The sequence below is a fragment of the Sciurus vulgaris genome (genome assembly GCF_902686455.1).
Source record: "Sciurus vulgaris genome assembly, chromosome: 9".
In the NCBI taxonomy this organism is placed as follows: Eukaryota; Metazoa; Chordata; class Mammalia; order Rodentia; family Sciuridae; genus Sciurus; species Sciurus vulgaris.
Window position 1 is genome coordinate 3,302,006 of NC_136469.1, and position 12,773 is coordinate 3,314,778.

Consider the following 12,773-nt stretch of genomic DNA (forward strand, 5'->3'; position numbering starts at 1 on the left):
CCAGGACGCGGGTCAGGGCCAGGACAAGAGGTGGTAGGCAGCCCTGCACCTTCAGAGAGTGTGACCCCAAAAGACAGGAGCCCTGCAGAGCGAGGAAGAGCATGGGGTGCGACTGGGGGCCACAGGAAAGACCCGAGTGGACGGGAGGAAGGAAGCTTGACAAACGCCTGGCCCAGTAACTAGCTGGAACCTTCCAGTGTCTTTGAAATGCACGGTTGGAGACGGAAGTCAGTGTGCGTGAGTGTTGGTCACTGGACTGCCTTTCTTTGGAGTTGACACTGCCTCCTCGGGGCCTCCACTGAGCCACACCCCAGCCCTATTTTGTATTTTATTTAGAGAGAGGGTCTCACTGAATGCTTTGCCCCTCAATTTTGCTGAGGCTGGCTTTGAACTCACGATCCTCCTGCCTCAGCCTCCTGAGCCACTGGGATTACAGGTGTGCCCCACCACACCCGGCAGATAAAATTTGTCTAATAATATTTCTCTTCATAAAAACAAATGCTTCAAAGGCTCATGAAGCATGAGCGGATAAGCGGATGCTGATCCATGGTGGGGCCAGGGTAGGGAAGAATGAAGGGACTTTGGATTGTGCAGAGGGAAGTGAGGGGAGAGGTGGGGCAGCGGGGACGGGAAGGACAGTGGAAGAGACGGACATCATTGCCCTATATCCTGTGTGACCACACGACCGGTGTGACTCTGCACCATGTTCAGCCAGAGGAATGAGAGTCATGCTCTTGAGTTATTCTGTCATGCATAGCCAATTAGAACAAATACTCCCCCCAAATAAACAAATGCCTTATTGCTTCTGGGTAACTCAGTAAGAAAAAGAAATTAAAACCAGGTGCACAATTTCTGCTGCTAAGCAGCTTGGTGGTCACTCCCACTCTGGCCAGTATGGGGTTCTGTGAGCGTGTTCACCTCAGGGTCCACATGTGTGCAGGCCACGGAGAGGCAGTCGGCCCCATCTCCACGAAGGCTCTCAAAGGACAATCAGCAAATGTCCCTTGCTGGAATTTGTCCTCCAGGCCCCAAACCAGCACCAGAGTGTAAGGGGGAGAGGTGGTGGACCACGCTGCCCAGAGTGGACGGGGAGGTGAGGAAGCCTGAAGAGTGCCCAGCCTCCCGTCCTGTGTGACCGTGGCAGGAACCACCCAGCAGCAGAGTCCTCAGGACGCAGCTCTCGAGAGCTCAGCAAGGGCTTAACAGGACTGGCCAGGAGACAAAGGCCGCAGCAGCCGCTCCTCCATGGCAGCCGGCCTCTGCTGTGGGCTGAGCCCCTATCACAGCGGGTGGAGGTACTCCTCTGCGGTCTGAGTCTGGGCCCCACGGTGACTCCTTCAGCACAAGTGACGTGCCTTCAGCTCCCAGTCCTGGGTCCTGAGGTCCACATTGGCTCTCTCTCTCCGGCGGCGGGGCCGTGCCTCCTCCAACAGACTGGGTTCCCCACTGGGGGAGGACAGTCCCGGGCCCCTGGGCCCTCCCTGCAGAAGTCAGCCAGCACAAGGACCTGTCAGGTCATCAACCCTCCAGCGACCCCCAGGAGACTAGCCTAAGAGCCCCCCGGCAGAGCCCAGCCCAACCTGCTGCCCCTGGGCCACAGAAACAGTGTGAGTCCCCTGGCTTCTGAGGGGCCCATCCTGAAGAACAGAAAAACCAACACACGGCGCCTCTGCGCCTCGGCCGGGCACCTAGACCGAGGCGTCCGGAGCCCAGCACAGGAAAGCTCTGTCGGGGACCTGGCACTCTCGCCTTGGGCTTTCTGCTTCTCCACGCTGCAGGGCAGAGCTCTAGGGCCCTCGGCCGCCCAGATGGAGCCACTCTGTGCCTCGATGAGGACATCAGCAGGCGACCGTCATGAAACTGACCCCACCGTCCGTGGCACCGAGGCCGGGCCCTGGAGGTGCCTCGCGCCGCGTTTCCGTGATCAACGTGGGCGTCCACCATGCGGGCCGCCCGTGGCAGGGTCCGGGCGGGCCCCTGGCGAAGGGGTTTGAGGGACTGTCCCACTCTAGGAGGCAGGCCGGCCAGGGCCACTCCTCGGTGGGTGGTGCGGAGGCCCCGCCCACATCTGGGTGGCCTGGATCCCTGGGCCTCAGGGAGCCGCGGGGGCAGCAGGCCCAGCGGGTCTCTGCCCCAACCAGGCCTGCAGACACCTCGCGCTCTGCAACCCACGGACGCAGCCCTGTTGGTGCCACGCACACGGGACTAGTCGGAATCCCGAGATCAGAAGATCAGAAGAAAATACTCTTCAGGTGAATTGCTTAATATTTTAGCATAAATGAGCTCTCGATAGATAGAAGGATCACACTCATTGTGTAAATGCCCACGGTGCATATCTGAGATCACTAACGCTGCAGGGACCGTGTCTTTTTAACTTTCTCTCATTCTTGTTGGATATGAATCCGCTCCACACACAGGTGTGCATGACTTTTAAACAGTGAACTTTTTCTGTGAACCATCCTAACGTCCTATCTGTGGGTCCCTAGTGGCAGGTCCTTTTCCCTCACGGAGTGGTTCACATTCATAGCAGGTCTGAGAGGCCCGTCTAAGGCGCCCCAAGTGACAGATGAGGAAGCTATGCCAGAGGAAGCCAAATGGCTGCCCCAAGTCAGACATGACTCCGCCAAGGTACGCCATTAGCAGAGCGACTTACAGCTCAGTTCCACCTGGAAGACATTTTTTAATGCTGATGTCGTTTCTTACGTGGGTTGAAAAGGATTTTCAAAGGAGACTTTTATCAGTAAAAAAAAAAAAAAAAAAAAAAAAGTAAGGACTACGTGCTTGTATGGAACAGCAGTTTGACTTACTTATGTGTGTATGCCCCATGCTGTGTGGAGCATGAGTGAAGCCATATTTGTTGTTTTGACAAGTTTGATGTGAAATGTTTTGAAGTAAAAAGATGTTTTGAAGTGACTGAGTAAAATATAAAAGCAAATAATTGTAAAAACCAAACATGTGTGGCGCAGGGTGATAAGATACCCGTGACGTCAAAGAGTGACTAGAGTAAGTCAGAGTAAGTTGTTTTGCAGTTTGTTTTGGAGTTTGTTTTGGTAAAATTCCATAAGAACTAAATGTAACATTAAGAAAAATGTTTACATGAATGTTTTGACACTTGTTGACATGACTAAGGCATTAGGCCACGATTTGTAATAGAATAAAAGGCCAGGGAAACTAGAGCACGGAGAGAACGCAAGAAGACTCACTGACTGACATCTGGAGCACAGCGTTGACATCAGCCTTCTCCCCTACCTCGTGACCTGGACCTGTGTGTGATCTGCAATCAATAAAATTCTCCTGTGTTGAGAGCCATCTGCGAGTCCTGTAAGTTAGTTCACGTCTACGCAGCAGCCGCTGGAGCTATAGCCGCTGCTCGTAACAGTGCTTCATACAGAAATCAAACAGGAAATGAGACCTGGGTAAGTATTAATGCTTTTTGTAAAAAACAGCATGAAACAACTTGCTTCTTTCCCATACTTTCTGCTGCTCCACCAGCCTCTGGAGGGTGGCCTCAAATGTCCTGTTACAGCCTCTCTGGCCTCCACCAGATCTGGCTTCGTGCCAGCAGTGCCAGCCATATCCGGAGGACGTGGTGAGGAAGAGCCACGGGTGGAACGAAAGGTGAGGCTGTCCGAGTCCACTGTGCATGCTCCTTCTCTGCACCACACCCAGGCCTCTTTCTCCCCGGAAGTGGGAACAAGCTGTCTTCTGAGTTTCCTGTTATCCTGAGGAGCACACTGTCTCTCTGGTTGACAGGAAATTTCTTAGCAACCCAGCCACAGGAAGAAAGAACTCAGCTTTACTTTTAGTTTTGCAAAGATAGGTTTAAAAAAACTAGTAAGTACTGGCTCCACTGCTTCAGATTAACTATTAGAAATCCTTAATTAAGGACAGGAAATGCAACAATGCAGCTTCTGCAAAATCCTTCTTAGAGGCCCAAACTGAGGGAGCTGCTGAGGCGAAGGACCCAGCCTGCTCACAGGACTCAGGTAGTTCCTCAGCAGAGAGAGGTACGGACGTGGAGCACAGGGGACCACAGAGAGAGTGGCCAGCGCCCAGTCCACACCAGTACAGGGAGATGTCAGTGACCCATCCAAGCTGAGATAGACAGATGCGAGCACCCAGTCCAGGCCAGCAGAGAGAGATGCCAGTGTTCCGTCCAGGCTGGGACAGAGAGATGCCAGCACAGGACTGAGGCCTGGAGACAGAGATGAAACAAATCCCTGATGGAGGCCATGTGTGCACAGAGCGGATTCCCACAGGTAGGAAACAGTCCCACAAGGATAGCAACAACTCTGTGAAACATGTGCATCTGCCCATCTCCACCATCAGCACACTGTCCTAGACCCTCAGTAGGACAGACCCACCTCCTGTCTGACCCCATCTCCACCATCAGCACACTGTCCTAGTCCCTCAGTAGGACTGACCCACCTCCTGTCTGACCCATCTCCACCACCAGCACACTGTCCTGGTCCCTCAGTAGGAATGACCCACCTCCTGTCTGACCCATCTCCACCATCAGCTCACTGTCCTAGTCCCTCAGTAGGACAACCCACCTCCTGTCTGACCCATCTCCACCATCAGCACACTGTCCTGGTCCCTCAGTAGGACTACCCACCTCCTGTCTGACCCATCTCCACCACCAGCACACTATCCTGGTCCCTCAGTAGGACTGACCCACCTCCTGTCTGATCCATCTCCACCACCAGCACACTGTCCTGGTCCCTCAGTAGGAATGACCCACCTCCTGTCTGACCCCATCTCCACCATCAGCTCACTGTCCTAGTCCCTCAGTAGGAACGACCCACCTCCTGTCTGATCCATCTCCACCACCAGCACACTGTCCTGGTCCCTCAGTAGGACTACCCACCTCCTGTCTGACCCCATCTCCACCATCAGCTCACTGTCCTGGTCCCTCAGTAGGACTGACCCACCTCCTGTCTGACCCATCTCCACCATCAGCACACTGTCCTGGTCCCTCAGTAGGACTGACCCACCTCCTGTCTGACCCCATCTCCACCATCAGCACACTGTCCTAGTCCCTCAGTAGGACTGACCCACCTCCTGTCTGACCCATCTCCACCATCAGCACACTGTCCTGGTCCCTCAGTAGGACTGACCCACCTCCTGTCTGACCCCATCTCCACCATCAGCACACTGTCCTAGTCCCTCAGTAGGACTGACCCACCTCCTGTCTGACCCATCTCCACCATCAGCACACTGTCCTGGTCCCTCAGTAGGACTGACCCACCTCCTGTCTGACCCCATCTCCACCATCAGCACACTGTCCTAGTCCCTCAGTAGGACTGACCCACCTCCTGTCTGACCCATCTCCACCATCAGCACACTGTCCTAGTCCCTCAGTAGGACTACCCACCTCCTCTCTGACCCCATCTCCACCACCAGCACTGTGACCTAGTCCTTTATTATGAGCAACCCCGCTCCCCTCTGTGTACCATAACACCATGATGGGAACAGGACTTAGCTCTGAGCAGAGGACTTATTTCTTAGTTCACATTGTTTTTTTCATTGGAAGTGTGAACCCCAGCTGGCTGGAATCTTTTCCTGAATTTTCTGGAGCTACCAGAAAGTGAAGTGTCATTTTGAGAAAGTAAGTTCCTTTCTTTTTTCCTTCCTCCCATCCTCCCTTCCTTCCTCCCTCCCTTTCTTTTCAATATGTATATTACAAAACCTATGATTTCATCCCCTCCCTTTTTCTCAGTCCTGGGGATTGAATGCTGATTCTTCCCTGGAGCTATACTCCAACCCACCCACCTCCACTCTCTTTTTTCATTTTGACACAGGGTCTCGCTAAGTTGGACAGACTGTCCTCTTACTCATGATCCTCCTTCCTCAGCCTCCTGAGTAGCTGGGATCAATGAGCGTGTGATTGTAGCTTTTTAAAAGCATGTCATTAACGGTATGAACTCTATTGACAGTGTAATGGAGTCACCACTTAAACTCTTCCATGATCCGAAACACAAGCCTAAACATGAACTCTCCACTCACCCCTGCCCCTCATTCCCGATAACCTTGAATCTGTTTTCTATCTCTGTAATCTTGCCTGTTCTAAATAGTTCCTGTAAGTGGAGTCAATCATATGTATCCATTTGTGTCTTGCTTATTTCACTTAACATAATGTTTTAGACTTCGTCATATTGTACTAAGCATGAGAACCTCATTCCTGTTGGCGGTGAGTAATTGCTCATTGTGTGTATATACCACATTTGGTCTATTTATTTATCTGACAATGGACCTTGGGTTGAGAAAGGAAGTTTTAAAGAAATGTAAGTGTGTAGTTCCTGGGGCCTTTCTTAAATGCTATTTGCAAGAGCTAGTTTAAGAACAAGACCACAGAACTATGGCTGGGAGCCTGGCATAGAGATGGGATGCGCCCTGCTGGAGGACCTAAGTGAAGCTGGGCCTGAACTGTCCTAACTGAGCACTTTCCTGCCGTGTTCAAAGCCTCCCCCTTTCATTAAAGGGAGTTTAAGCTGGGCTTCTCTACTTGCAATCAAGAACCCTAATAAACCAGCCCAGGGACAAAGAACACGCTGGCCTACATTGTAGAGAAGCAAATTCAAAAGAGGACGCCGTCTGTGCCTCCTACGTGTGCAGTGAGTGTTTTCAGACTGTCCCGGTGATAGAGCCACTTCTGCCATTGTGGTAATGGCAAACTGCCATGGTCCTCAGCAGGAAAGACCTTCCGTGTGGGCCCTGCTGCTCTTACCGCCCCTTCCGCTTCCCCAGTGGTGCTTTCCTTGGCTCGCGGGCTTTCCCTCTCAGGCGTGAGCAGGCTGACTCCAGGGCCGGGCCCAGAGGCAACCCAGGGCACCTCCCAACTTCACTTCCAAACTGAGTGCTGCCGTGGGCCTCTCCTTCCTCTCCTCTTGTCATCTCTGCTTTAAAGAGATTGCTCTTCATCAGCAGCCGTCACTATTCCTGCCAGGAGACTTTCTAAACCCCACACTGCTCCTGATTCTACATCAGTTCACAGATGTATGTTTCCGAAGTGTCATAGAAAAGGAGGATGTTATGAAAAAGGAAAGGGATGTTTTCTAATTGCTAATTGCATCTTCAACCTAAACTGGAGAAGCTTCAGGGTCAGGCCTCTGCTCAGACCTGGCCCCACAATTAAAGCCCGCAGCCTTTCTTTAGTGCATGTCACCAAGGATCACTCCAGCTCTCTAAAAACACACCTGAATGTTTTATGCCTTGCCCGGTGCCTATTCCTCCCCTCCTTTCCTTCCAGTAAAATCCTTTTCTTTCTCATCTAAAGTCAGAGGCAAAGCTCTATTTATTAAAAATAGAGACAGGCGCCGTTCTGGTGAGGCCTGGGAGTCGCCCACCCGGCATCCACCCACACCAGTCCCCAGGGCTCTGGAACAAGGCGCTGACAGTCTTTGCTCAGAGGTGTGCTAATTTACAGCAGGCATCCTATTCTCCAGACGACAGAAAAAGGCTTCTGATCTTAGTGTACCTCATATTCCAACCTCTGTACCACTTTTTACTCCTTTCCAGATTCTTTTTCTTTTCCCCTTGGTGCTGGGAATTAAACCCAAGACCCCTAGCCAGGTGTGGTGGTGGGGCACCTGTGATCCCAGTGACTCCGAGGCTGAGGCTGAGGTTCAAACAGTTGAGGCTAGTCTCGGCGACTCAGCAGACCCTCAGCAATTTACCTAGATCTTGTCTCAAAATAAAAAATAACAAAAGGGCTGGGGATACTGCTCAGCAGTAAAGCACCTCTGGGTTAAATTCTCAGTGTCAAAAGAGAAAGAAAGAAAAGGAAGGAAGGAGGGAGGAGGAGAGGGAGGAAAGAAGGAGGGAAAAAGCAAAGAACAGAAAAGAGTCTCGTGCATGCAGATCGAGCTCTTTATCCCTGAGCTGCATCCCAGGTCTCCACACTCATCTGGAAGACTCCGTGAAGGAAGGTCAGGGTTTCCATGAAGACGTACAGACTGCCCACAATGCAGCATTGCCTCAGAGGTCCTGTGCGACTCCGTCTTACACGACCCACTTCTGCGTTTCCCAGGCCTATGTCACTCCTGGTCCTACTTTGCGAACACGCCGCCTGTGGTGTGAAGGCTGCGTGCTCTCTGGAAACCTCGCTTCCGTCACTCGCTGAGCCCCGTCCTCGGCCCCGCCCTGGTGCTGGTGCTGGCAGCATCCATGCTGTGTCGGCCTGGTTGAAAATAAAGATCCTCTCTACTTGGGGAACTTTGGAAACTTGGCACCAGGGATCACACTCAGACCAGTTAAAGTCCGAATCCCCAGGGTGGGCGGTGGGCAGACACAGGTCTTAAAACTCCCCAGCCCCATCGGGGCGAGCCAAGACTGAGGGCCACTGTGGAGGGAGCTCAGGTGTTCTCGTGCAGCCGCGCTTTGCGGTGAGAGGACACACGTCTACCTTGGAGCCCCCACTCAGGAAGCTTCTGGAGCTCCTTCCTCGGAACTGCTTTCAGTCAGCTGCCAGTCACCATCAGGAAGCTGGCAGCAGGGGTGCAGGGAGTACCAGGGAGCTCAGCGTGCACCTGGGGAGGCCCTTCCTCCCCAGGCGCCTGCAGAGCCCGCCCCACGCCCTCCCCAAGCACGCCTTCTCACCTCACTCACGCTGACTTCCACCTGCTGCGGGGAGATCTTCAGAACTGATCCCAGCACTGGGGCTGCGCGCCCTGGAACCCTGACCAAGTTCCCTGTCCTCCCCCCCTTCCTTGCTTCCTTCTCCTGATCTGATGGAACCCTGGCTGTCCCACAAGGACACAGCTCTGTCAACACCTTCAGCACGCCATGCACACAGCAGATACCCAGGAATGCCAGGTGCAGGAGCAGCTCACGCACCGTAGATTAAGTTAGGACTGCAGGCAGAGGACGAGATGCACGAGAGTCGGGATGCCGATCAGATACCCACGTGTGCGTGCCCAGCCTTCAGGTCAGCTGAAAGACGTGGCTCAAGATAAAGACCAGATGCCAAGCTCAGAATCCTCAGCGGAGAAGGGAGACCCGGCAATGGCCTCTGTGCAGAGATGACTGATGAAGAAGAGAGACCGCCACTAAGCTTCAGCGGACACTGGCACAAAAGAGGAAGCGCAAGAACCATCAAGGAGAGAACATAAGACATGGAAACAAAGAAAAGGAAGAAAGAGGAATTTCGGGGACCTGGAGAAGAGAGCCTTGCTCCTGAGCCTCAGTTACAGCAAAATCAATTGTTCTGAATTTAGTTAGAAGCAAAACGTGCTCAGGCAGTGCACTCGGAGGACACTCAGTGCACAACTTGCAGTTGTGAAGAAATAAAGAGAAGAAGGCAAATGAGGAAGTCCAGACAAAGATGGTAAATGTCACTCTCAGAGGGCAATGGGGAAATTCACTGGTGGCATCTGACAAAATAGATCAGAGGGGGAAAGAGGGAGGACTCTTAGGACGGACTTCTAAGTGCCAGGGCAACACCATCCCAACCCGTACCAGCCGTAGGGGGTCCTGAGCCTAGGCTGTTGACCGTGCCTGGGGCCAGACCCGCTCCGGTCACTGATCCAGAGGTCGGTAGGTAAAAGCTCTGCACACTGCCCCATCCTGCTGGCGCGCTTGGATGCCACAAATCAGGGGTTCATTCCTGACGTCAGTGTGATTCACCCAAATAAACTGGGTGTTCATGGGTGACTTTGCCAGTTTGCTCACAGGGTGCCGGAAAACAGCCGTTTGACTTCTGTTTGTTTGTTTTGCAGCCTAATTTGTAGCCACTGGTTTCTCTGCTGTAAATACGCCCACTTGACTGACTGCAGGCCAACAACCTGGACTGCTGAAGGAGGAGCTGGGCAGAGCCTGACGCAGGGCCAAGTCAGTGGGAGCGGGCTCCACTGAGCCGAGCATAGCTGGCAAGACTGGAGGCCGGCAGGGACAACGTCCACAGCCCTCCAGCAGATGCCTGTGCAGGCAGGTCCAAGTGTCACCCAGCAGCACTTTCACAACGCAAGCTGCACACGATCATCAGGAGCTGACACTGTGGGTGCTGCTGGCCCTAGCAAGGAGGTGAGTGGACCAACGGAAGATCAGCCGCGGTTCCCAGCCCAACACCGTCAGAAATGCTTGGACGGCAGAAATCCCAACCAGGAGGTGGGGAGTGGTGTCTGGCTGGGCCACAGAGGTGCTTTCTGTGAGTCAATGGCACTATGCTCTTTTATTTCAGTTCAATGCCAACATCATACACACTGACGTCCCCTCCTTCTCTGCAGAGGGGGAATGGCCATCTCAGCAAGGAAGATGTGCGAAGCCGGGCCCCATGGGGCAGCCCCACCCTTCCCCCAGGGGTCTGCCCTGGGCCTTTGACACCACCTGCTGATCTTGGAGGCCGTGTCTGTCCTGCCTCACCTGTGAAGTAGTCCTGTGGTAGGTTGTTACACAACGTGTGCATGTTCCTCCCTGGCAGTATTAATCTGTCTCACCTCTCACCATTCCCCACCTGAAAGCTATGTACTCTGGAAAAGTCCTACATGGAGTTTTTAAAATGCAGCATCTTCTTCCTCTCTTCCACCTTGTGGAGGGAGCCCAGCTCCTAGGAAACGCCATCCTTGTCTACTGACAAAAGCCTAAAGTATCCAAGCCCCTCCCCCGGGAGGCCTTCCTGACCCACCCCCCTCTCCACCAGAGCAGCCCTCCTCCCCTCACTCCCTGGCTTGCTCATGCAGGGACAGCGCTTGTTCTCTGAGGCCCACAGGACCTAGATGAGCTTCCTTGGTGTCTGTACCCCCAAGGTAGAACGCTTTGCCACCTAGGAGTCCTCAATGGCTCTGTGAAATAATAAACCAATAATTAATTTTCAGCTCTTGAACCATTTTATTTTTTTGCAATTATTTTTCTTACCTTAAAACATACAAGTTGACTCTTGTTCTCAGCTGTTTCCCAGGCACTGTCCTCTGCCCTGGACTTCAACTTAGGTGTCCTCTACTTAATTATAGCACATCACTTACTCTACAAATCCCATCCCAGAGAGACACAGGCTGCCTCCAGCTGAACACCCACCCTTTGAAAAGGGCCCACCTTTTCAAAGCACATTTCCCAACACTCATCTCTCTCCAATCCTACACAATACTTCGGCCACATATCACCCCTTTTTCAGTATTTAGAAGCTGACGTGAAATGCCCCCATGAAACAGGAAGCAAGGAAAGCAGGGCGTGAGAAAAGCCTTGGCAGTGCCCCTCTGCCATCAGCAGGGGACGTCCTCGGTCAGTCTCCCTGGACATCCGTCCTCAGAATGCTGCTGGCCTCATTTCACTAGCAAACGATGCTGATTCCTAATATGCTATTGCAACACTGAGGCCCAGACATGTTGAAGTCATGTGCAGTAGAGCCAAGGTGGTAACCGGGGTCTCCTGATTCCCAGGAAGAGATCCACGTTCCTTGTCGTTAAACGGAGCTGTAAGCACACAGCAGCACGCAGGCTTCACAAATCTGCTCCTCTATCACTGGCTGCCTCACTTCTCACCATTCCACCTGTAAACTACACATTCCTGAAATGGCTTCAAGTGCCCTCTTCTGTCTCTCTTCCCAATTTTGGAGTGAGACCTGCTCCTAAGAACACCCCATCCTTTTCTGTTGATGAGTCTAAATTATTGTTCAAAACACAGCTCCAACCTCATCTCCTCAATAATTTCACACAGAAATGGCAAGTCTTCATCTTTTGCTCAAAAACCAAGTTCTGTAAGATGATCCAAAATTCTCCCCTTAATTTGATGGCATAAGTTACACCAGGCAACTTTTAAATGCCCAAATACAACAGCTGCAGTTGAGAGCATCAGAAAGTTTCTAACCTATAAATCAATTTAAAAATGTTCACACTGTCACTTTCAAGTCAATGCTATGTAAATCTATGTTTAAGGCTGTTTCAGAAATCCATTACAGATGAGAGGGGAGTCAAAGGCTTAGCCCCCTGACCTGCTGACAGTAAACTCCGTGCAAGTTAAAAGAACACAACGCCAAAGAAAGAAACCACGGATCGCCAGTTGGTAAGAGTGGGAAGGAAGAAACACCCTCGGCCAGGGTGAGGCACAGGGCAAGGCGCGCACTCACCCCCTAGCCAGTTGTCCGAGATGTTCTGGAGCATCGTGACCGGGATGCAGAAGAAGGCGATGAGCAGGTCGCTGAGAGCCAGCGAGCAGATGAAGATGTTGGTGACGGTGCGCATGGCCTTGCTGCGGGTCACCACGTAAACCACCAGCGCGTTGCCGAAGAGCGCCAGGGCGAAAATGAGCACCCCGGTGAGCACCAAGGCCAGCTTGGCGCGCGCGGGCAGCTCCGGAGTGTAGACGAGCGGCCGTAGCCCGTAGAGCGCGATGAACTGCTGGCGCGTCAGGTTGTGGTCGCGCAGCAGCTGGGAGAAGCGCTCCGGGGTGATGTTGAGCGCCTGCATGCCGCGCGGCTGGGCTGCGTCCCAGGGCGGCAGCCGCGGCTCCCTCCGCCGGCGACTTCACTCCAGCGCGCAGCGGGCGGGCGCGGGGGCGACCGCGGGCGGGAGGCGGGGTCCGGGGCAGGGCGACTGCATCCAGGGACCCGCAGGCGCGCTCCAAAAAGTTCTTCCCTCCCAGTCCCGAGGCGGGGCGCTGCGACCGCCCCGCTCCGCCCGCCCGCGCGACTCCTGGGGCGCAGTGCCCGCCGCGCCCGCCCGCCCGGCGCGTGTCGCCAGCGCTGGGTCAGGCCTGCATGTGAAAGTGGGCATCGAGGCTTCCCCGTCTCACGCCTTCTCCTCCGGAGAAATAACGCGGGCCACAGCTGGCTCGGAGCCTTC

At 53.5% G+C, this 12,773-nt stretch overlaps 1 protein-coding gene across 1 annotated transcript in view; it reads right to left on the reverse strand.

The window, feature by feature from the left end:
* QRFPR (pyroglutamylated RFamide peptide receptor) overlaps positions 1 to 12,534 on the reverse strand; it is a 36,954-nt gene extending 24,420 nt beyond the window's left edge. Inside the window, exon 1 of the mRNA XM_079153064.1 lies at positions 12,059 to 12,534. Coding sequence (XP_079009190.1) covers positions 12,059 to 12,398 — 340 coding nt within the window. The 5' untranslated portion in view covers positions 12,399 to 12,534. The remainder of the gene's footprint in view (positions 1 to 12,058) is intronic.
* Positions 12,535 to 12,773: the final 239 nt, after the last annotated feature.